General features: G+C 38.6%; 2 protein-coding genes across 17 annotated transcripts; one reads left to right on the top strand and one right to left on the bottom strand.

Annotated features, from left to right (window-relative positions):
• The first annotated feature begins 1,620 nt into the window (after positions 1–1,620).
• On the top strand, positions 1,621–6,440 carry LOC127796522 (serine/arginine-rich splicing factor SR45a-like). Of its 14 annotated transcripts, none has more exons than XM_052328698.1 (8): positions 1,621–1,786; positions 2,129–2,211; positions 3,970–3,992; positions 4,127–4,216; positions 4,308–4,452; positions 4,811–4,960; positions 5,123–5,453; positions 5,536–6,440. In XM_052328698.1, the coding sequence occupies exons 3-8, from the start codon at positions 3,970–3,972 to the stop codon at positions 6,315–6,317; spliced, it is 1,521 nt and encodes a 506-aa protein (XP_052184658.1). In that variant the 5' UTR covers positions 1,621–1,786; positions 2,129–2,211; the 3' UTR covers positions 6,318–6,440. The 14 variants fall into 14 exon arrangements, with proteins under 14 accessions (XP_052184658.1, XP_052184719.1, XP_052184679.1 ...); XM_052328759.1 differs by having other exon boundaries at positions 4,337–4,452; XM_052328719.1 differs by having other exon boundaries at positions 4,344–4,452.
• Positions 6,441–6,831: 391 nt separating this feature from the next.
• LOC127796505 (alpha-glucan phosphorylase, H isozyme) lies at positions 6,832–23,196 on the bottom strand. Of its 3 annotated transcripts, none has more exons than XM_052328685.1 (16): positions 22,853–23,196; positions 22,005–22,259; positions 20,829–21,008; positions 20,341–20,517; positions 20,173–20,258; positions 19,804–19,993; positions 19,277–19,369; positions 18,810–18,991; positions 18,548–18,665; positions 18,336–18,464; positions 17,662–17,880; positions 17,353–17,556; positions 16,630–16,788; positions 7,930–8,193; positions 7,459–7,649; positions 6,832–7,200 (listed from the first exon to the last, which is right to left on the bottom strand). In XM_052328685.1, the coding sequence occupies exons 2-16, from the start codon at positions 22,233–22,235 to the stop codon at positions 7,074–7,076; spliced, it is 2,550 nt and encodes an 849-aa protein (XP_052184645.1). In that variant the 5' UTR covers positions 22,236–22,259; positions 22,853–23,196; the 3' UTR covers positions 6,832–7,073. The 3 variants fall into 3 exon arrangements, with proteins under 3 accessions (XP_052184645.1, XP_052184637.1, XP_052184629.1); XM_052328677.1 differs by having other exon boundaries at positions 22,548–23,195; XM_052328669.1 differs by having other exon boundaries at positions 22,524–23,195.
• Between the last annotated feature and the right edge of the window lie 411 nt (positions 23,197–23,607).

Genomic DNA, 23,607 nt, shown 5'->3' on the forward strand with positions numbered 1-23,607 from the left:
TTTTTTTCTTTATCGTCCTATTTGGCATGATTTAACTTTTATCCGTCGTATTTTTGTCCACAATTGTTGCCGTGCTTGTCTATATTATTTAACTAATTGGTGATCCCGTTCCCGTTGAAACTTTTTATGGTGAAAACTCAAGGCAAAAATGAGGTTAAAAAACCACGCAACGTTGGAATGGGGTGCCCGGATTCATGCATCTGTTAAAAAGTTGTTCTCATTTTCCACTCATTCTGGTGGATGCACGTTGCGCTTGAACAGTGGGTCCAGGTTGCGCGTGGCCAAATATTTCTATTTCAGCAATTGGGTTGAAATGTCATGGAAAAAGTAGGATTTTTTACACTTATGTTCATTTAAATAGGAATGCGATCGATCTTGCAATATATTATTATGCGGTTGAGATGATTTTTTTTTTTTTTTCCCTTCTCATCTTGGCTAAAATAGCATTGTCCAATTTGGATACTCTTACCATTATTAATTCCGCGTGTTGTCAATAACATGGAATTAGTCTCAAGAAAAACATTATATTATTTTCTTTTTAGAGGTAGCTAGATGGATGCACAACAATAAGATTACATAATTATTTTAGGTTTTTTTTATCAGTATAAAGTATATTTAGATCAATTAAGTACATAATAGAACAAATGAAGCTCTAAATAATTCATATAATGGGGTCAATTATAACGAAATAGTAAACTTTTAACTTAGTTTTAATTTTAAAAGTAATTTTTTAAAATTTTAATTCATACACTAAATTTATTTTATTAATTGTAGGATGTCGTTATTTATTATTTTAATGATAAAAATGAACAAAAACTAATGACCTTCTACAATTAAAACAAAAAAGATAAATTTTGTAGATGAATTGAAAATTTTTATTTTTATTTTTATTTTATAAAATTGAGACTAGGATGATACGGTAATATTTTTTTTTTACAGTTTACCCATTATAATATAATTAGATAAATCATCAAATTATAAATAACCAACTTCAAGTTTAAAAACCCTTCCAGATAACGAAATCAAAACATGATAATTTGAGGTTTTTAGAACTTCTATCATCTCTTTTGCAACCCATTTTAAAATATCACTAAGGCATAATTATAGAGAGAAAACTGACTTAAAGATTATTATGTTTAAAATTTTTTTATTTTGTAATTTTATAATTAGTTAACCTTACACCTTAAAAGTTTTATTATTAAGTGTCAAATAATTTTATAAATCTCAAAATAATATTCAATGTAAAGTATCAAATTTAATTTGTAGTCATAAACTTAGTCTATTTAAATAAGATAGATCGAGTTTATTAAAAATAAAATAAATTTAAAATTTAAAATTTTAATTTTATAATTATACAATTTTATCCTTCAAATTTATAAATTTATTTTATCTCTAATTTACTATGCGAATTTCTCAATAACATATCAAGGCCTTAAATTTTATGGCGCGGAAATAGAAAGCAAATCCACAATATTTTCTATTAATTATTTTAATTGGCTCCCTCTGCCTCATGGAGATTATCAAGAGGTCACCCGCAGGGAACCTGAACCACAGAACAAGAAGAAATCAACCTATTTTAATAATTTTTCGCGTCCGCCACTCCAGAAACTTCGGTTTCGCCTCTTCCTTTATAAACTCATTCCTTCTCCCCCTCGGGTTCTCCACTTTTGAGATTACCGCCGAAAGAAAAGCCATCCTGCCTGCGGATACGGAGTTACGAACAGAAGAAAATAGAGAGGTCCGTGGATCCGTCTTCGGTGCTACTGTGTGTTCAGGACTCGTTATGGTAAGTTGCGATTTTCGTGTCTTGGATCGACTGATCGGAACTGGATTGCTCGAATTCTTTCGATTAGTATGCAATGATGTTATAGTTTTCTAACTCTTATTGTGATTGAGAAAGAAGGAATGTTCTAACAGATTGTTCAAACTCGTTGGATCAGTATACGATGATTTCATAGTTTTCTAGGTCTTATTATGATTTCGAAAGGGGGAAGTTCTAATGGATCGTTCAAATTCTTTGGATTATTCATAGTTTTAGGTCTTTTTTGTGATTGAGAAAGAGGAGAATCCTAATATATCATTTGAAACTTGATCCATCTATGATTGGACCGTTTTGTGGTTAATTCAGGTGGTACTTCGGTTCAACTTTTGTTATCAGAGTTTGAGCGAGCAATTGGTTGCTAATTTTCTGCTATACCGTTGGTTTCCTTGGTATGATGGCACGAGCTTTGATCCAATTGAAAATAAAAACATATGCATTTTGAAATGTGTTTTGGCTTTTGAATCGTGTCTTAAATTTATAGAGGTGGATCCTTTGTTATTTATTGCGTGTTTTGAACTCTTGTCTTTCTTTGTTTTTACTCCTTATTAGGAAATTAAGAATGAAAATGAACTGCTAAACAGCAACAATAACATAAAGCTTTAATCTCACTAGATGGGGTCAACTGCATGAATATATCTTTTGTAAAACTCTTATAACTTATATCATACTTAAAGAGTAGGAAAGCCTTTTTTGGGTGTCTCCTGCCTCTTTTGTTAATAATTTGTTTCATTCCATCCATGAACTCTACTCACAGGAGGCTTGATTCGTGGTATTCTCACAAGTTTGTCGTTGCTTAACATTCAGTAAACTAGAAAAAGGGGTAGAGGAAGATGAAAAGAAAATTTTCATAGGAGAAACTTAGGTGTAAGGGCCTTACATAAGATAAGACCATAGATAGACATGACTGGCGGGCTAGAATTTGTGTAGTTGACCCAACATAATGTGATAAAAATGTGATGTGTTATTGTTGTTGGTTAACATTTGGTAATAAGAGTCTAGCCTGTATTCACAAATCATTAGGGGGAAAACGTTTCACCAAATGTAATCTAGAGCATTTGAAACTACTACCGTTGGTTGCTCAAAGTTCTTAACATTCAGGCCATTAGTGTCTTATGTATGTTGTCCACAGATAATAAGTTTATGTATTAACAAATATAATTTGGGAATATGGCTTACTTCAGAAGTATGTTGCATAAAGAGTGTCGCCTGGTTCTCACAAGCACTTAGTGATCAATCATGAAAAGATTTGGATTTTTCTTGATTGAAGTTCTTGTAAGGACAGACTTTTTGCTAGTCACTGTGGGGTACGCACTTAAATTATATGTATTAGACTCGAGTCACTTGACTGTCACATCCCAGAGTTACCAACCAAAAGGACTAAAGGAGTTTAAATTATTTATGCAAGATAGAGATATATGTTTTTATAATAGGACATAATGAAATGCTTCTGTAGGACAGTTATATAATCTTGTTAGCAATTTGGTTATTTCCAATAATTTTTATTTTTTTTAGTTGCTTTGAAAATGAAGTGAGGCAATGCAAGGATATGAAAGAAGTTCTCATGCATACTGTTCTGGTCCTGAGGATTAGATTAAAAATGCAGTTATGCCAGACCTTTCAAAGATGTGATAGTTCTTGAATTCCTTTCTGTCAGTCAATGAATTCTTTTCTGATGGCAACTGGTCTTGCGCCCCAGAGACTCCAGATCTGTGGCATCCGTCGAAATATAAGAAACTTGTCATATCTGGAAATTTCTATGTCATCAGTTGAACTCCTTTCAGACTGCAGCTGGTTTTCCTGGGTTGTGTTTGCGTATTTTTGGATATTTTGTATGCAAAATATTACTGGTGCAAATCTTGTGACTGCAATACTAAGATGGGTTCTTGCTTGAGTACTAATGGAGGTTTCTATTCCCTTTTTTCATTCCTCATTGGGCGGTCACAACTTCTGTGCTTGACTCTTGTGTAGGCACTTAATATGATATGATTATTGAGAGATGTGGATGGAAAAGTTAACTCTTTGCTGCATGGTGTAATGGATGCTCCATTGTTTGAGAATAATCATTTGACTTGTCTTTGTTTCTTAATTGTACTTTTATATTTTATTAATAATTGTACTAAGTTGTTGCTTTTGGGTGGTTGTTGCAGATGTCGTACTCCAGAAGATCAAGGTGTGGTTCATGATCATCCAATACTAGAGGAAATATATAGTAGTTGTGTTGGATTTGGATTTAATTTTATGTGCAGTTGTTTTTTTCTTTTTTGGGAGTCATCTCTCACACTTTATTTGCTGCGTCTATTTTAGATATTCTCATTCTTGCTCCCCATATGGAAGGTATAGGTCTGTCTCAAGGTCATTGTCAAGGTCAAGTTCAATATCAAGGAGCCGATCAAGGTGCTACCTTGCAACCCAATTATGTTCTTTTGTATTGTTTTTATTGTTTTCTGTATTTATTCCCTTTACTCAGTTTTGTTTTGTTTTTGAGGTGGTTTCCTTCATCTAATCTTGACATAGCATACAGGAGTTGTGAGTCAAGTGTTGAGAATCCTGGAAACAATCTCTATGTGACAGGATTATCAACTCGGATAACAAAGAGAGAGCTTGAGAAGCATTTCTCAACAGAGGGAAAGGTAATGTGGAGTGTATTAATTATTGACTCAATTTTCAATATGTCTTTATGTATGAAATGAGTTGCAAGAATGCAAGTCAGATTTAAGTATTTGATATTGGTTTATAGTTGTACCAATTGTTTCTGTAGCTTTTTCTTCATTTGTGGTTTTAGTTTGGTGGAGCACTTATGGAACCCCACTTGTTCCTGGATTTTTTGGTTTGAAATAGTTGTAGGAAATGATAATAATATGTTAATGTGTGAAGTCTTTTCTTTTTTTATGTAGAAGTTGTAGGTGTATGAAGTGTAGGGAGTATTTTCAGTGTTAAGGGTTGAGATGCTCTTTTGCATGCTTGTTAATAGGAATGTGGCCTTTTCAGGTAGAGGATATTCACCTTGTGGTTGATCCCTGGACAAGGGAGTCTCGAGGGTTTGGTTTTGTGACCATGTCCAGTGTTGGAGAGGCTGATCGTTGCATCAAATATTTGAATGGATCTGTTCTGGAGGGCCGGGTTATTACAGTGGAAAAGGTATAATTAATCCAATTTCTATCTGGCTTTTCCAAGCTGCTTAGGTTTATAACACTCCTGCTATATTTGTTTGAATTCTGTAGGCGATGTATGTACGTTGCTAGTAGTTCTTTGTGTTTGAAAGTTGTTTGCTTCTTTTGCCTAAAGTTTTCTTGGCAGCAGGTAGCTGTGTGTAGCAGCTCTTCACCAAAGTCAATACAACTAACCAATCAAATCAAACACATCAAGCAAATATCAGACTATTATATCAGAGGGTTGTATGCCCCTGCATTTCTCTTTCTCTACCAATTTAGCCTTTTGCTTATTTCTTGCTTAATACTAACCTTTGCATCTATATGCCCCTTTGTATTAACTAGTCCAATTTGGGGTGCCTTGCATTGCTGTGATTGGATGGTGAATTTCATGATCTCATGCCATCTATTTCTGCAGGCTCGGAGGCGGAGAGGCCGGACTCCTACACCAGGAAGGTATCTTGGGTTGAGAACAATCCGAGGTATGAGAGTTCTTTTGTGTTCCTCTTGGTTGCCTCGGTTTGTAAGATAAGCTTGTTAACATTTCTGTTTCCACTGCTGCAGGACGACGTCATTCTCCAAGTTACTCCCCTTATTCAAGGAGCCGTTCTCCCCATTATTCATCTGAACGAGGTAGAAGCAGATCCTACTCTCCTTATCACAGAAGGAGATCGTACTCACCTTATTATGGCTGCCACGGTTCGTATTCTCCTCCTTACTGCCGTGGAAGATCATATTTGCGATCTCTTTCACCTTACAGCAGGTCACCAGTTGGCAGGCGTAGACGGTCTGCCTCTCCTCATGACTCCAGGCGTGAAAGGTCACACTGCCCTTCTGACTCCAGGTACCAATCACCAGATGATCGGTACTACAGAAGAAGCCGGCGGGAAAGGTCATACTCCCCATACGACTCAAGGTATTATGCCCCGGATGATCGTCATTACAGGAAAAGAAGGCGTGATAGCTCCTACTCCCCCTACGACTCCAGGCGGCGTTCACCAGCTGACTGGTACTCCAAGAGAAGCCGCAGCCAATCTGTCTCTCGTAGCATCTCAACAAGGTCAAGGAGGAATTCTAGACAAAGCTATTCACGCAGTGGCTCTCCCAGGTCAAGGCGAAGTTTGAGGAGAAGCTACTCTCGAAGTGGTTCACCCAGGCGGTCTAGGAGAAGCTACTCTCGCAGTGTTTCCCCCAAACCGAGGAGCTTGAGGAGTACATCTGGTGGCTCCTCGCACAAGTATGAATATTCGCGGGGTGGACATTCTTCCAGGAGCTCTTCCAGGAGCCGTAGTTGGAGTGTACGTTCCAGATCAGTTTCAAAGTCTGTTAGTTCTAGGTCTGCTTGACAATGACTTTTGGAATTTAGTTAATTGCGAGCAGGTGCGAGTTTAATATCATGTGGTTGTAGTAAAACCCTATGCATACTTTACTGGGAGTTCTATTGATCTTTTAAGGCAACCAATTATTTATGGTGTTGGATCTTTTCTCCGCGTCCTTAAAATGTTGGACTTCTGATCTTCCAGTTCTTTCAGTGTCCAATTTATCCACGGGAAGTTCGGCACACTTTGATTTGGAGTTTGGATTACCTAATGTTGAACAATAGAAACAGATATGGCAAGTCCAACCCCGAGATTCCTGATGCCCCTTTGTTCTTTCTGGTGCTAATCATACCTGGTCACCTTTATATTTTAAGGGTAAAATAACCAAAATCAAACCCGAAGCAAGCCCTATGGACATGGTAAGTAGTTAAAAGTGGTTGATGGGCATAGTCCTAGATGTCTAGAAAACAAAACAGATGTTCAGGCAAGCATTATTGGACTTTTTGTATGCATTATAACACGAGACACAAGACTTTACCTCTTCAATAAACAACAATAGCAAGATTGAAACTGGCTGCTTGGTAAATACAAGCGCAGAAGAGTACAAGCAAATACAGCTTATTAATGCCATCCGCGTGGCTACAGTGCAGATACGTGTTACATTGTCTTCTTTTATTTATTTTTTGCTTTTTTTTTCTTTTTTTCTTCTTAACTCATGTTTTCAAGGCAGGAATTTAACAAAATGAAAGTTATGTAAGGAGGAGGTGAATTACGTCATGTAGTTCATGGTACACGGCACTCCTCTATGTTCCAAATTTCCTTTGCGTACTGAGAAATTGTCCGGTCACTACTGAATTTGCCACTCCCTGCAGTGCTGAGTATAGACATCTTTATCCATCTTTTTCTGTCCCTGCAAGCAGGGCAAGATGTCAGGATTCAAATTAGAGAAGGCCAACCAGAAACTCACAGGATGACAAGGAACCGAAATAAGAAATAAATGTCGTCTTAAGAAAGAATAGTCAAGTATAGGGTTTAATAATAGTCACCCAACCTAGATAAATGGACCCTTGACCATGAAGACCATTTATATGAAAATGAGAAAAAGACCATCTATGGCTACACTCCCAATAAAGGAACTAAGATTCTTATTCAGGTGCAAATGTCTTACTTGTAAGCCTCGTCTACTCTTGCCTGAGCATCCATATAGCTTGGGAAGTCATGACCAACAAGGAAATAATCACCACGACCATAACCAGAATTTCCTTCCAGGGACTCGAGGAGTGGATTGTAATCATAGCTTCCAAATGCTCCACTTCTTATGAATTGCTTGGCCTCTTCAAACCGAGGATCTGGTTTGAACTGTAGAACAAGCAGCCAAAAACTATGTATTAGGACAAATGTTGTAGCCCATGTGCATGCCAACAAGAGAAGCAATGAAAAAGAGAAACTATGTCCAGATTAATTCCTTTGGGAGATCCTTGGTAGATATTACAATCAAAGGACTAGATACTTCATTTCTTATTCAAGATGTCTGTCAAATATGGATCAAGTATTCTACAGTATGATTGGCTTTAGAAGCATTTTGTGGTTCAAAATGAAAATTGATTTGTGGTAAACATTGAGAATCACAACTTATTACCAGTCCATTTTCTCTTTCCTTGCGCAGCCGAGGTACTTCATCTGCTGTTGCACCAAAGAGAAAAAAATTCTCCTCTCCAATTTCCTCTCTTATTTCTACATTAGCCCCATCTAATGTTCCTATAATGAGACACCCATTAAGTGCAAACTTCATGTTACTTGTGCCACTTGCCTCCATGCCTGCTGTGCTAATATGTTGTGATAGCTCACTTCCTGGTATAAGCTTTTCTGCCACGGATACATTATAATTGGGAACAAAAACTACCTGAAATGTTTTGAAACCATTACAAAATGAACATAGCAACTGGAAAAGGTACATACTGCTGAAAAGTTTGGACAATCAAAAAATGTCGATTTCCATAACTACATTATAGGCTTATAGCATGTCAAGATACCTACAGATGGTAGTATGAAACAAAGGTCAGTCATGATGTTAGCTAGCATGTCAAGGTACTCTTTATTATACCAAATGCAAAATAGTCAGCCATTACATTAGTTTACGGTATCAAAAAAGATATTGTTTTGTAAAGTGCATGTTATTTTGGGTCACTAAATGTCATAAACCTCTGCAGAAAATGTTTAATAGACTTGCTGTAATATCATGAATGAGAACTGGAACATGGAAAGATTGCAATGCTAGCATTGGCATAAGAAGAATGAGTAAGTGGTATCAAATTTCGAAGGAAAATGGTAGATCCACTAATGGATCACTACTAGGGTTCTATCTCTTAATATTTAATTGGGGGACAGGATGAAGTCTAGTTCTTAAAGTATTACCAATTTGTCTTTCTCAAATTAATAATATCCAGAACATTCATAGGCAATCTTGAAAACCTGTGAACAGGCAATCTTGACAACCTATGATGAGGAAGTATCATTAATACTATGTTAAGCATGTTGAGAAAAAATCTCTACAACAAAAATTATTAACCTATGGATTTTTTTTTTCCAAGCCTGTGGAAAAAATTGCTCTAGAAGCCTAAACATATAACAGTCTGGTAGGTTCCCAATTAGAAAATTCAAACAGCAAGCAATATTTCAATAGCTATCAGGATCTCCAGCCAAAAACAAGAACACCCAGGGCATTCGAGAGGCCCTCTCTCTCCCAAATTCTCTTCCAGAAACCAACGTATTGTTGGAAATGTATGCCCTAAAGACACGTTTTGTTTAATTTATGGTAATGATGTTTCTTTTATTCAGTTTATGGCACATATAATATTTGCATTTAATTGTTGGAAAAGTGTCCATGCTATTAAGTAAGTGATTCATGTGATGGGTCGTTCTTCACAGTTAGGCATGAATCATGGGTACTTAATAAGCAAGAAAATATTACTCTTGATCTTTTGATAGAACTGGGCATTCTATCATGATAAGATCATTGTACAATAGATCCTAATGGAGGATGGCTTGCCTTAGCCAGTAAACAGTCCGTTTACTCTAATTGTACAAGCGCATTTGGAATGCGTAGAGTGGACCTATGATAGAAGCTAATGACAAAGTACTAATTATCATGGAGCTAGTCTATCACTGCTACTACGTGGACGAGTACTCTAATACTTGAGTATTAGTTGGTGGTCTAGTGAACCTAGAGCTATATTCTTAGATTCACTGTAGGTGAGGTCTATCAAAGATCAATAACCTTTTGAGTTGGGAGTATGGTTTCTAATTAGCTAAGACAGACTAATACAAGATAGTTTCTGTGATTCACCCCCTTGTGATTGTCCAAGAATAATCAAATAATCCAGGACCCTGAGAACGTGACTTAAGAGTGTGTGCTTCTGGGTAGCTCCCAGTGATAAGCAAGTACATTCGAGTAGTCACGGATTATTGGACTAGTGATCTAAGGATGATAGAAATCATTTAGAGAGGTGTTAGTACATTATTCCTTTCTAAATGATGGGTGTTACGCAGAGGGATATTTTCGTCATTACACCAGTAGGTCAAAGACATGGCATATGCAAAATTATTCGTGGGGTCAGTGTTACCATATGGTGATAGTTGGAACACTTAGAATGACAAAATATAGCTACTAGGTAGCAGGGATATTTTGGTCATTTTAGTAGCCGTGAATAATTTGTCTTTTGGTCCCCGGGGTAGCTCGATATAACTCATGTATTATTTAATACATTTGGCTTGTTGGGTGAATTACATTGAGAGAGAATTATTTTATTCAGAATGGTCCATAATTAATTGGGCTAGAATAAAATAATAGTTCATTAGTTTTTAATTAATTAATTGGGCTAACCCAATTAGAAAATTAATTAAATGGACTTGGCCCACTAGGGTTTTAACCCTAGGGTTCTCTCTATATATTCTCTCTTTGGTTATTTTTCATCCAGGGTTCTTTCACTCTTCTTCACCGAAAGAGAGGCCACGAGTTCGAGTCATACTTCGGAAGATCGAAAGAGAGCCTTCAAGTTCTGATGCGAAGGAGCCGAAGGATTGCAGGACAGCCGTCGTCTCCACCACGCGAAGAAGCTCCCGCTCATCCTCCTCCTATCGCTCCATTCCGTCCGGTAATCCGAAGGAAAAGTAAGTTTCCTAGATTCTAATCAATACGAGGAAAGTTTTTTTAAAAACCGCTTCCGTTGCATGCTATGTATCCTCGTTTATGGATCCTTCACGTATCCCCTCTCTCTACCCCCCCACCCCATACAGATTCCTCACTCTACACCTTAACTGAATTCTGTTATGCAATAGCTGGGTTGTTACACCAGCGATTCCCCATTCTACCCCTTACGCACATGGCTGGCTGTTATGCCAGCCAGTTCATTTACACCTCTGCCGCTGATTGCTGCCCCTTGGACCTTATTTGATAAGTCAAGTGAACCGGGGGCCTAACATTACTCCCTTCCCCAACTTTCACCTTGTCCTCAAGGTGGAAAAATGGAAATTGCTGCTGAATCACTGAGTAGGGCTCCCAAGTGGCTTCCAATGGTGGAAGCCCCTTCCATTGGATCAACACTTCTGCTCCTTGCATATTCTTGCCAGCACCCGACCGCACTCCTAACACTGTTGAGGGTTCCACCACCATTTCCAGGTCTTCATTAAGCTGTTAGGGCAGCTCTATAGTAGCCTTCACTGCACCCTTGGCCTCCCGTAGTTGGGACACATGAAATGTAGGGTGGATTTGACAATGTGGTGGCAGTTTCAGTTTGTAAGCTACAGGACCTACCTCATTTTCAATCTCAAACGGGCCATAATAACGGGCAGCTAGCTTCTCATTTGCATGAGCAGCCAAAGATCTTCGTCGATATGGCCTTAGTTTCAAATAAACTAAGTCTCTTGCCTCTTTTCTTCATTACTGCTTGTGCCCTCAATAGTTGGGCGTTCAGTTCATCTAGGATCACATCCCTTTCAATCATCTGCTGCCCCACCATCGAGACAGGGGTAGTTCCCTTCTCAAACCGTACTAAGGGAGGTGGTTCCCTCCCATACACTACTTGAAAGGTAGTTAACTTTGCAGCTGTGTGATAGAAGGTATTGTACCATAATTCAGCCCAAGGTAACCAAGTGAACCATGCCTTTGGTTTGGAGGAAGCAAAACATCTTAAGTAGGTCTCCAAAGTCCGATTGAGTACCTCGGTTTGCCCATCCATTTGTGGATGATGAGCTGTACTTCTTTTGAGTTTGGTGCCTTGTAGCCGAAAAATCTCCTCCCAAAATCTGCTCATAAAAATTTTGTCTCTATCCGACACAATGGACCTAGGAACTCCATGGAGCCTCACCACTTCTCTGATAAAAGTTCCAGTCACATCCCCAGCTGTAAATGGATGTTTAAGGCCAATAAAATGCCCATACTTGCTAAGTCGATCCACCATAACCAAGATCGAGCCCACCTTGTTAGATTTTGGGAGTCCTTCAATAAAGTCCATGGCGATGTCGTCCCAAATTTGGTTAGGAATTGGTAGTGGTTGTAACAGTCCCCTGGTGACAGGGTTATATATTTGTTTTGTTAACAAGTTGTACACTCACTTACATACCGATGCACATATTTCTTCATACCCGACCAATAGACATTCGCCGACACCCTTTTGTAAGTTTTTAAAAACCTCGAATGACCTCCCACTCCCATCATGCCCTTCCTGGAGTATCAACGGGATTAGTGCGGATCCTTTGGGTAAGTAAAGCCGTCCCTTGTAGAGGAGATGCTTGTCCACTAATTGAAAATTAGGATAGGAGGAGGGGTCAGCTCGTAACTCCTGGATTAATTTTTGCAGCCCTGCATCAGCATCTACCTCACTTGCCACCTGCTCCAATTGGACCACCCTAGGCACTGTCAAAGCCATCAAAGCTGTTGTGTGGCAGATTCTAGACAGCCCATCAGCCACCTTATTCTCCATTCCAGCCCGATAATGTATCTCAAATTGGTATCCCATCAACTTTACCATCCATTTCAAATATTTAAGACTTACCTCCCGCTGCTTTATCAAGAGGCTTTTTTGATCCGTTCTAATAAAAAATTTTCTGCCTAACAAGTAGTGCCTCCATTTTTGCACCGCAAACACTATGGCCATGAGTTTTCTTTCATAAATTGATTTCTTCCTCCCCAACTGACTGAACGCTTGGATGAAATAAGCGATTAGCCTCTGTTCTTGCATCAAAACAGCCCCCATTCCATGCCCCGAGGCATCAACTTCAATGATGAAGGGCTTCTCAAAGTTGGGCAAGGCTAAAACGGGTAAGGATACCATTTTAGCCTTGAGTTGTTGGAAGGCCTGTTCAGCAGCCACATCCCAAAAGAAGTTGTTCTTTCTTAATCTATCCATTAGAGGTCGAGCTAGCTTACCATAGTCTCTCACAAAGCGTCTATAGTACCCCGTAAGCCCAAGAAACTCCCTCAATTCCTTTACTGTTTTTGGAGTAGGCTAATCTACCATCGCTTGCACCTTGTTGCTATTAGCTAAAACCCCCAAATAAGAAATAACATGGCCCAAATACTCAATTTCCAGCTACCCAAACACACACTTCTTGCTGTTGGCCACCAGTTGGTTGTCCGCTAATACCTTTAACACACATCTTAGGTGCTGTTCATGCTGTTCCAAACTGCTGTTGTACACCAAGATATCATCAAAAAACACCAACACAAAACGCCTCAAATAATCTCTGAAAATTTCATTCATCAAAGCTTGGAATGTAGCCAGAGCGTTCATCAATCCAAAAGGCATCACTAGGAACTCGTAATGCCTTTCATGAGTCCTAAATGCTGTCTTTGGAACATCCTCAGGCCTAACTCAAATCTGGTGGTAACCAGATTTTAAGTCAAGTTTGGAAAAGACCCTAGCACCATGCAACTCATCAAGCAACTCATCTATTATCGGAATGGGAAATTTGTTTGGAACCGTTACCTTGTTCAAGGCCCTATAATCGACACAAATGCGCCACCCTCCATCCTTCTTCTTAACCAATAATATTGGGCTGGAAAATGGTTGGAATTGGGTTGAATGATTCCTGCGGCCAACATTTCACCCATTAACTTTTCAATCTCATTCTTTTGTAAATAAGGATAACGGTAGGGTCTTACACTCACCGGTGAGGATCTCGGAATTAGGTTTATGGCATGATTCCTTTCCCTGCTAGGTGGCAGTCCCGCCACAGCAGTAAACACCCTTCCAAATTTGGCCAATGCCCCTTTCAACAATTCTGGAACTGCTATATGATCTTCTTCAAATTTAGCAATTGCCATTGTCCCCAATTCTAGCAACATCCCTTCCCCCTTCTCCTTGAATGCTTTCACCATAGCTTTTAAAGATACCAATGTCTTGCTTAAGTTAGGATCCCCCTACAAAGTTACAGCCATGCCTCTACTTGAAACTTTATGGTGAGAGTTTTCCAATCCACATTCATCTTTCCCACCGCTGCTAGCCACTTCATTCCCAGAATAACATCCGAGCTTCCCAACTCCAAGGGTAAGAGATCTTCCACAATCTGCAAATTTTGGAGCTAAAGCTTCACTCCCTTGCAAACTCCAGCCCCTTGAACTGCCACTCCTGTCCCCATAATCACACCATACCCTGCTGTTTCCTCCCTGATTAGGCCCAACAACTGCACCGACTCCATAGAAATAAAGTTATGGGTTGCTCCTCCATCAATAAGGACCACAACTGGTTGCTGCTCTATCACCCCTTTTATCTTCATTGTTTGGGGTGCTATCAATCCTACCATAGAATTTATAGACAACTCAATGGCCTCACCTCCTTAGGCTGGTTCCCCTACTGCCTCCCTCTCTTGGCTAATGCATTGGTTGTCTTCTTCTTCCTCTACCTATTGTTCCTCCTCCTTTACTTCTTCATAATATATCATCATCATCACCTGTAGCTCTTTATTCTTACACTTGTGGCCTATCGTATACTTCTCATCACACCTAAAACATAAGCCCTTATCTCGCTTGGACTTCCATTCGGCCTCACTAAGCCGTTTCCAAGGATGATTACTCACCTTCCCACTGTTTTGGGGCCGAAATGGATAGGGGGAGTTCGCTGCCAAAGATTTAGAAGCTGGTTGCACACAGGGATGAGGACCGCAACGTTGGTAATTTGGAATAGCGAATGAAACGGACTGACCTCTATTCAAAGTCGATCCAGTTGCATTTCCCCGGAGCACAAGGTTCCTCTCTTCTCTTCGTTGCGCCAGGTCCATCATTTGCTCCAAACTCCTTGGCCTCAACACCCTCAACTCGGCCTTGATCTTCGGATGGAGACCGTTGATGAAGTGCCCTTCTAGCACAGCTTCTGGTAGATTTTCCAGAGGCGATGCCAATGCCTCAAAGTTTTGATGGTAATTCGAGAGAGTCCCTCTCTGTCGAAGAGCTAAAAAACACTCTTCTACCGACCCTTCTTGAGTGGGTTGGAATCGGCTTTGCAACATCAGCTTGAAATCCTCCCAAGTACTCATTCTCCGCCGCTTTTCTTCCCACTGGAACCACGAGAGGGAAGGTCCCTCCAAACATATAGCTTCCGTATCCATCTTCTCTATGTCCGTCAACCCATTCACCGAAAAATACCTCTCGGCCCTGAAGATCCATCCATCTGGATCACCCCCATCGAACAACGACATCTCTAGCCAGTGACCGTGTGGTTCAGGTTGCCAACCTCCCTCGAGGTCCTCTGCTGCAGCTCGCCTCACCCCAACCTCCGGTGTCGCTTCAGAATCCAGAGCGAAGTCCAGCGGCTGGCCTCCCAGTTTCTCCTTGTTCTTCCTCTCCCTCTCTTGCTCTTCCCATCTGGTTCTCATCCAAATGAACTGTTCCAACAAGCCCGCTACATTCTTCTCCACCGATTGAACCTCTCCTCTCATAGCATCAACACCCCGTTCAATGCCTTCCATCCTCCCTTCCAATTCACCCACTCAGTCGATCAGGTTCACCATTAGGATCGATGACGCTCTAATACCAAATTGGTAGATTCCCAATTAGAAAATTCAATCAGCAAGCAATATTTCAATAGCTATCAGGATCTCCAACCAAGAACAAGAACACCCAGGGCATTTGAGAGGCCGTCTCTCTCCCAAATTCTCTTCCAGAAACCAGCGTTATCCCCTCTCTCTACCCCCCCACCCCATACATATTCCTCACTCTACACCTTAACCGAATTCTGTTATGCAATAGTTGGGTTGTTACACTAGCAATTCCCCATTCTACCCCTTACGCACATGGCTGGCTATTATGCTAGCCAGCTCATTTACACCTTCGCCCTTGATCGCTACCCCTTGGACCTTCTTTGATAAGTCAAGTGAACCGGGGCCTAACACAGTCATTTGGTGAACTCCATATACAACCATACCAATAATCTAGACAGTTGATAAATTAAAAAGTCCTTAAACATAGCATATTGCTAGTGATCGAAGACCAATCAACTATCTTGATTGACTACATGGTTAGTAAAGCTAGAGGAAACAATACCTAATCAAATATGAGAGAGGATGATGACAATGTGGTTTGTGATTCTGTTCAACTTGATGATTACCGGGCCAAATATATATTTTAGCCCCAATACTTGCACGTTTTTTTCATTTAGACACTCGAACTTTTTGCTGCTTTAAATACATATATGAACTATGCAATTTCGAGTCAATTGCACCTCTAATTTTTTTTTTCATTTCAATTGCACCCATGAATTATGCAATTTCGAGTCAATTACACACAATGAATTCAAGGGTGATTGAAACAACAAAAAGTTCAAAGGTGCAATTAACTCGAAATTGCATAATTCAGGGGTGTCTTTAAAACAATAAAAAGTTCGAGTGTCTAAATGAAAAAAACGTGCAAGTTTAGGGGTTAGAATATATATGCCACGTGCCCTCTTAGTGTTTGGCAATATATACCTAATCAGATGTCTTAAAACTATTCTTTCCAAATAGTATATGTTTTATGTATTTCTTAGTGTTCCAAGATGGTTGCAGGCTTGCAGATTAAATGAAATGACCAGTTATTCTAAACAAAAAAGAATTTCTGCTGACTGTTTATTTTCCCATCAGAGTGCAGCCTTCCCCTGGGCTAATCAAAGTGCACTGGGAGAAACACCGTCAAATAAATTCAGAACTGCTACATGTAGTTTCAATATAGGGAACTAGTGGCACACAACGAGTACAGGAGGGAAAAACAAGAAGGCAAACTTGGCATATTAAGTATTGTTTCAGATGTTACCACTGACTCAACAGCGGGAAAATTGCATGTGGCAAAAAGTTTATACAAATTATTTACCTTCAAATAGCTGCTGACTTCAGGGTCAGTGTTGACAACAGCACCAACATCATTCACTAGCTTGACTATCCTTCTTGCATTTGTATATGTTGCAAATGCTTTCCCTCCAATCATGATGGTGCGTGGAGTTGCTCTTTTTCGCTCTTCAGGGCTCATTTCCTATCACCAATCCATTACAAGGCACTCAATAAATCTACCCAAGAGATATTGGTATTTTTGAAGATATACATCAAAGACTAAAGCAGAGTTCTAGTTAACTGACTGCTTGTAAAACATTTTTACTATTTAAGGATTTTATCATAATAAGAAGCAGGAAAACCATAGTAGTTATCCATATTGTGATAGACTAGTCATACCAGAAAATTTTGTGGCAGTTGAATTACAGTCACAGAGACAACAAAGTGAAGTAGATGAAGACAGTTAAGGCACCTCAGGAATTACAGTTATTAATTTTTTTTTTAGGTTGCGTAATCAAGATGAGAAACAGGGAAATGAACGAGCTAGTGTAAGAGATTATAACACATTTGTGAATTCCAGACCCTATTGAGGTAATCAATATACATGCATATATACACAAATACATAAATTTTTGTGCTGCATTTGGTGAAAATAACAAGAACCTAGAGCCTGCAGACAGCAAACATCTTGAAATTTGTTCAAGGTAAAGCTACTTAAGCATGAGTACTGAACAATTAAAGGTGTTTGCACATGAGTTCACCATACCTTTAATGTCTTGTATCTATAAACTGCACCAAGAATATTTAGCAGCTGTCTTTTATATTCATGAATCCTCTTGACCTGTATGTCAAAAAGGCTATTTGGGTCAATGCTTACACCTGTGACTTGCTGTACGTACTGAGCTAATCGTTGCTTGTTAGCCATCTTGGCTGATTCCCACTCAACTTGGAAGGCTGCACTGTCAGCAAACTGTTTGGAGAAAAGGGTTCAGTAGCAACTTTATTACCACCAAACAAAAAATTTACTGACAGCAATAACATTCAATGCAATACAAATATTCTCTCTGGTACATACTTGCCGAAGATCTGCAAGTAGGTCAAGGTTGGTCGCCCATTCATCAGTTTTTAACCATTTCGTGATAATGTGGCTAAGTTCAGGACTGCAAAACCGGAGCCATCTACGAGGAGTTATACCATTGGTTTTATTTTGGAATTTGGTAGGCCATACAGAGACATAGTCTGCAAATAACTCTGACTTCAAAATGTCACTGTGTAATTGGGCCACACCATTCACCTACACAAGATGGCTAACAACAAATCAGTTTCTGACTTCCAAATGAAATTAACCAACAGTTCATAAGAGATCATCAACTAGTGGATCAAGGACTAAAAGCATTGGCAGAGCAAAAGGAAACAGGGTTAAGTAAAACGATAAGGGATCAATATAGGGGTGTGTGTGTGTAACAGAAGACGTTCCCTGATAGCATGATCTGCGTTTTAGGAGTTACAAGTACACTATTGAACAAAGATCAGAGACAAAAACCACAGTTGTAATTCAACAATGAGAATATAGTTGATATCCAGTATGGAGATGTTTTGAAAAGAACTACTGTGGTAATAATATAATGTAACTTAATTTTTACCATTTCACTTTGTGAAACCAGGACCCTTGATGGTTCTAAAAGGGGTTTGGATGAATGGGGTATATAATATAATCAACCTGTTGATCTCCAAAGAATGAACTCATACCGTATGTGAAGACACCACACATAAATTTGCCATTCGTACAACTGGTTTTTGGGGATTATTATCCATGATGCACATGCTGGAAAGCTTACTCTCAAGGCCTGGGTGCTTAGAATTTATCATGGCTATGAACTGCAAGAAATAAAATTCTTTACACAGAAAATCTAAAACAATATGCATGTTTAAAGAGGAAAACAGAACGGGGGTGAACAGACCCTCCTGTCAATTTCTTCAATGATTTCCATATGGCGAGGGAGAAGTTTCCACATCACAGTTTGTGACCATTTCTCTAGTGCTTCGGGAAGGACAGTATGATTTGTATAGGAAATTGTCCTGTTTAAAACTTTTCTTTGTTATATTCACTAGCACAAAACATTATTTATTTAACATGAAATATCAACAGTGGCGAGCAGAAAGAAATTGGTGTTGTGAGATAAAGTATTATGCAAGCAGAACATGAAAGAGAGATAATTGCACCTTGTTGTCACATCCCAAGCTTCATCCCATCCAAGTCCTTCATCATCCATTAGTAGTCGCATCAGCTCTGGAATAGCCAGAGTTGGATGTGTATCATTCAGCTGTACTGCAACCTTATTTGGAAATTCGGACCACTGCCGCACACCCTTTTCTTTTCTCTCCTTAAATCTGAAAATAATGTCCTGAGAATGCCCCATGATTAGAAAATCGAGTGGGAAGTAATATGTTCATGTCTCACCCATGTATTAATAAAAAAAACCTTGATTTTCTCAGTAGTGAAACATTAAGGGCTAAATCTACTTCAGCTAAAAACCCAAGACATTCTCGGTCAATGCACCTTCATAAACTCAACCTGAGGTGTTTTTGATATATAATCGCAACAGGTTATGTTTCCGGCAGAAGCATCATAATGATACCTAGTACTTTGGAGCGATCTCAACCAACAAAGAAAAGAAAAATCAGCTAACCTGAAGTGATGCACTGCACAGGAAAAATTGTTGCTTCAATCTTAGTAGCTTTCCATCTTCTGTAGCATCCCCAGGATATAAGACAGCACAGATCTGCAAAACCACATCTGCTTGTAATTACTAGCTAAAGCAATTGAAACATGTTCATGGATGCAGAAGAAGCACCCATGAACATAAAACCAAAAACCAAAAATAAAAAAACCCTTGGTGAAGTTGCATGCATCTCATCTAAGCACTTGTAGTAAAAAAAAGAAAAAACCTTTGCAGTTCTGATCCAGGACAGACTAATCTTTCCATTCATGGATTTTCTCTTTGACAATTTACTCCTCAAAAGTAAACACACGCACAACTATAGTAACCATGTATTATTTACAGCTCAAGAATAGAAAATCAGAAGAGTTTGGAAGAGAATAACATTTTAGATGCAAGAATGAAAACTGTAAGTGCTCATGGAAGCATTTGATGAATTATGTTTGCACCCCAAAAAGGGTGATTCACACTCCTCTATAGAGTAAAGAATAACCAACCTGCTGAGCTCTAGAATGGAGCTGTGCAGCTGATTCATACTGTCCATCATTAAACTGAAAGAGGTTGAAGTCTTCGGCACCAGCTTTTGCTTCCCAGAGACGAAGGCTGATAGTGTTCTTGGTTTTGAATCCTGGAATGGGTACATCATATGCTAGAGCTTGTATAACCTCCCCACCCACCCATTTCCGCCTGAACATAGTCAGAAAGATAGATAGCGTGTGCAACATGTAGAAATATGAGGAATCACATGCAACTGCAAACTTAAATAGAGAAATCAAACTAAAAGTTTTAATGGCACTCTTCAACCTAAAGTATAAGCAACATTTCTTTAAACATTTATGAAGGGATGACCTCCAAGTCACACTTACGATCCAGAGGCATGGACTTCAATTTGACCAAAAAATCTTACAGGGAAGACAACATCATGTCTGATAACTTCCCAAGGGCTAAACTTCTGCACTCTCACAAAAATGTAGGCTTATCAGCTTTTGATAGTTTCAATGGATATAATGGAACATTGTTGGGGAAAATCAAACCTCAAGCCAGTCTTCAGCAATTTCTTCTTGTCCCTGCTTGCCAATGCACTGCTTAAACAGCCCATATCTGTACCTCAAACCATAACCCCATGCAGGCAAATTTAATGTTGCCATCGAGTCTAGAAAGCATGAAGCTAACCTTCCCAGACCCCCATTACCTAGAGCTGCATCTTTCTCCTACAAAACAATTACTTGTGAGAAAATCCATAATCTGCTTCTAAGACTTAGTAGACATGCAGACTAAGGAAGGCAGGAAAAACAAAATTGCAGCTGAAAAACACAGGAATTATTTGTGTTTTAAGGAAGGCTAATAGAAAAAAAATCTGGAGCTAGATTCAACTTCTCTACCAAGATAGTCCATAACAAAGTCATAAATGAATGCACAGACGTCTATTATAAAATACTTAATTGTTGCGAGTCTTGTGACTATTAGCAAATGCTTCAAAGTTTATGCAAAACGTATTAAGGTATTTGAGACATCATCACACCTGCTCAACAATTTCCTCGAGGTCATGACCCAGCTTATTCAAAGCATCAATATATGCATCTTGAGAGTCCAGGTTTCCAATTGCATTAGTCAGAGATCGTCCTTGTAGGTACTCCATGGATAAATAGTATGTTTGCTTTGGATCGGCTTTGTGAAAGTGAAGATAGGTTTGATTCCATTGCTGCAGAAGAAATAGCCACATAGCACAGACACCATTTGATCAGCTGCAGTTTATAAATAAATAAATGCAGATAAGCTACGTTTAATCTCCAATTAACCTCTTTTACAAGCTTAATAAGAGTTTAAAGTCCAAAAAGTTAACATATCGTATATCTTCATTCTTTATAAGGTTTAATTCCCCTCTCTCTCTCCCTGCCTCCCTTCATTACATGTTTCCAACCTCTATATACTAATATTAACTTAACATTAATTTTATTTAAAACTATTTTTATTCATATTTAGTGTTTTTACAATTTAATTTATTTATAAAACCTAATATATGCATTTAATTGTTATGTTATCTCCATCATTATTATTTTTTTTTATAAATGCATTAAAATCTCTATTCGTATTTTTTCTTAAGTGGATTTATTAGACAACACCAAATCACATGCATTTATGTGTGCATTCATTTCTAGTATTATGATGTAATTCATGATATTAAGCATGTATCAGATGTATCATGGCAAATTCTCCAAAAGAAATTGTCTACCACAACTGAATCTGGCAGGTGAGACTTTGAGCAGTGTTAAGCATATTCTGTCTGAAGATGCGATCCAGTAAAATGTTTAACTTCTGTGGTTCTGCCTGATTATTAAATTTTTTATCACAAAAAGCTGTTTCGTTTTGTATTTTAGACCAAGCTACCAAAGAACTTCTATTTCAGCCAACTTTTGCACCGTAAGAAATAATAAAATCCAGTGGATACCAAAGGAGACTTTCCTAGTCCAGTTCAAGTTTAGTACAGGTAATTTGTGGTACCAGCAAGGTAAATTACTTTTGACAACAAGTTAGCATTCAGCAAATAGATGCAACAGGCATAACACAAATAACACCATTTTTTGTTTCAACCTTATGGAAAAAATGAGTTTATAAATCTATAAGGAACTGATAAATTTCTAGGCGCAGTAACTTCAAATCCAAAACCTTCACAGATGACAAATAAAGAAGTCTTTACTTGTATCAGACGATTGCGAACACTCTCTGCTGTTGCGTAGAATGCTTGCTCTGGCTCAAATTTGAAAGGGGAAAAATGAGGATTGTATTGGACATGGTAATTGATGTTGGATGCAATCTCGGCTGGTTCTTCGGCCAGCGGATGCGCAACAGCCGGAATTTTGGCTAGTACACCAGATTTAGCAGAAAGTCCAGACTTAGTATTGCCACTGACTTCTTCTACAGTCCCCATGCCTAGCAATTTTTAGTATAGCTTCTACAAGTAGTCCACAAACGACAAAATCAATCCGAAGCAACAACAATAATTAATTAAATCTTACGAAAGCCATAACATCAACACAGGATGACAATCATAAAATCAAATGGAATAAAATTAAAACTAAGCGTCCAAACTGTTCTACAAATTGCCAGATTTTTGCTAAAACTTAAATAAGGCAAACAGTTTCATGCAAGGTCAAAGAGTTATTCAAAATGAATTATTCCGAATTGAAGAAGTATACAGCAAAATGAATTCTCTCACTTAAAACTTTGGTAGGAATCTGACCACAGAAATGTAATCTAAACTTCTTTGAAGACGTGATCTTAGAGGCAAACTCCTCAAGCTCCCCCTGATGAGGATTCTTGTAGAAAAGCCAAGCGAAAATTGAAGAGAATCACGTGAATAGATCAAGTTGCAGGAAAATTGCTGAGCTAAGATATTAGACTATATAGAGCGAATTGAGAAGTTACAAAGTCGATGGAGATATTTGTACAGATGTTTCCAAAAGAGAGATAAAAGGGACTGTTTGGGAATATAATATAATATGCGGAGAGAGAGAGAGAGAGAGAGAGAGAGAGAGAGAGAGAGACCACAAATATCAGAGACAGTAGAAGAAGAAGAAGAAGAAGACGGAAGAGTCCCCTCTCCGGAGTGAAGTCGTCGAAGTGATTGAGAGAGTGAGTGAAAGGTTCCTTCCTTCAACGGTCTATAATTTTCGTTATTTTATGAAATTAAAAAATAATAAAAATGTTAGTAATTCACTCATACAAATTGTTCGAATTAAAAAACTTCTTGAGAAATGAAAATAAATTTTAGCATCGCGAGGAGGAGGATGAAGAAGGGAAAGGGATCACGTTCACGTGTAATGGGAGAGAGGAAAAAGGGGAGAGAGCGTTGAGATCGGCGAAATCAACAGATATCATCTGACTGCGTGTTTCTAATTCCAAATCTCAGCGACGAGTGACACGTGCGAGCGTTGAACTTGAATGAATGCAAAGCTCCAATTTTATACATTAATAATAATAAATAATAAATAATGCGTATGCATCCAAGAGGAGGGTATGGGCTTTCCTTATACAGTGGCAGCAGTGCTAGTACAGGCCCATCCATTGTTGCCGGAAGAACCCAATAACACCGTAATATAATGTTAGGTCGAGTTTGATATCTCAAATTTTTTTAAGAAAAAAGTAATTTCTTTATTTAATTTTTAACTTTTACATTGTTTGATAGCATTTTTTTTTCTAGAGAAGTCACTTTCTTATTAATGGTCACGTGAGGTCATTTTCCTTCGAACCATAAAAATCAAATTCTTTAGGGGAAAGGAGATGAAATTTTCCTGACAATT

The sequence above is a fragment of the Diospyros lotus genome, chromosome 1 (assembly GCF_014633365.1).
Source record: "Diospyros lotus cultivar Yz01 chromosome 1, ASM1463336v1, whole genome shotgun sequence".
In the NCBI taxonomy this organism is placed as follows: domain Eukaryota; kingdom Viridiplantae; phylum Streptophyta; class Magnoliopsida; order Ericales; family Ebenaceae; genus Diospyros; species Diospyros lotus.

What these genes read in the sequence shown, in the direction of transcription:
- LOC127796505 (XM_052328685.1), bottom strand. Translation starts at nt 22,235, where the DNA reads ATGGGGACTGTAGAAGAAGTCAGTGGCAATACTAAGTCTGGACTTTCT. An exon ending in TCGAGGAAATTGTTGAGCAG is followed by an intron (nt 20,518 to 20,828) that starts GTGTGATGATGT and finishes ATTGTTTTGTAG; the next exon opens with GAGAAAGATGCAGCTCTAGG. An exon ending in AAGTCAGCAGCTATTTGAAG is followed by an intron (nt 8,194 to 16,629) that starts GTAAATAATTTG and finishes AAAACATTTCAG; the next exon opens with GTAGTTTTTGTTCCCAATTA.
- LOC127796522 (XM_052328799.1), top strand. An exon ending in TCGTACTCCAGAAGATCAAG is followed by an intron (nt 3,993 to 4,126) that starts GTGTGGTTCATG and finishes CGTCTATTTTAG; the next exon opens with ATATTCTCATTCTTGCTCCC. An exon ending in TGGGTTGAGAACAATCCGAG is followed by an intron (nt 5,454 to 5,535) that starts GTATGAGAGTTC and finishes CCACTGCTGCAG; the next exon opens with GACGACGTCATTCTCCAAGT.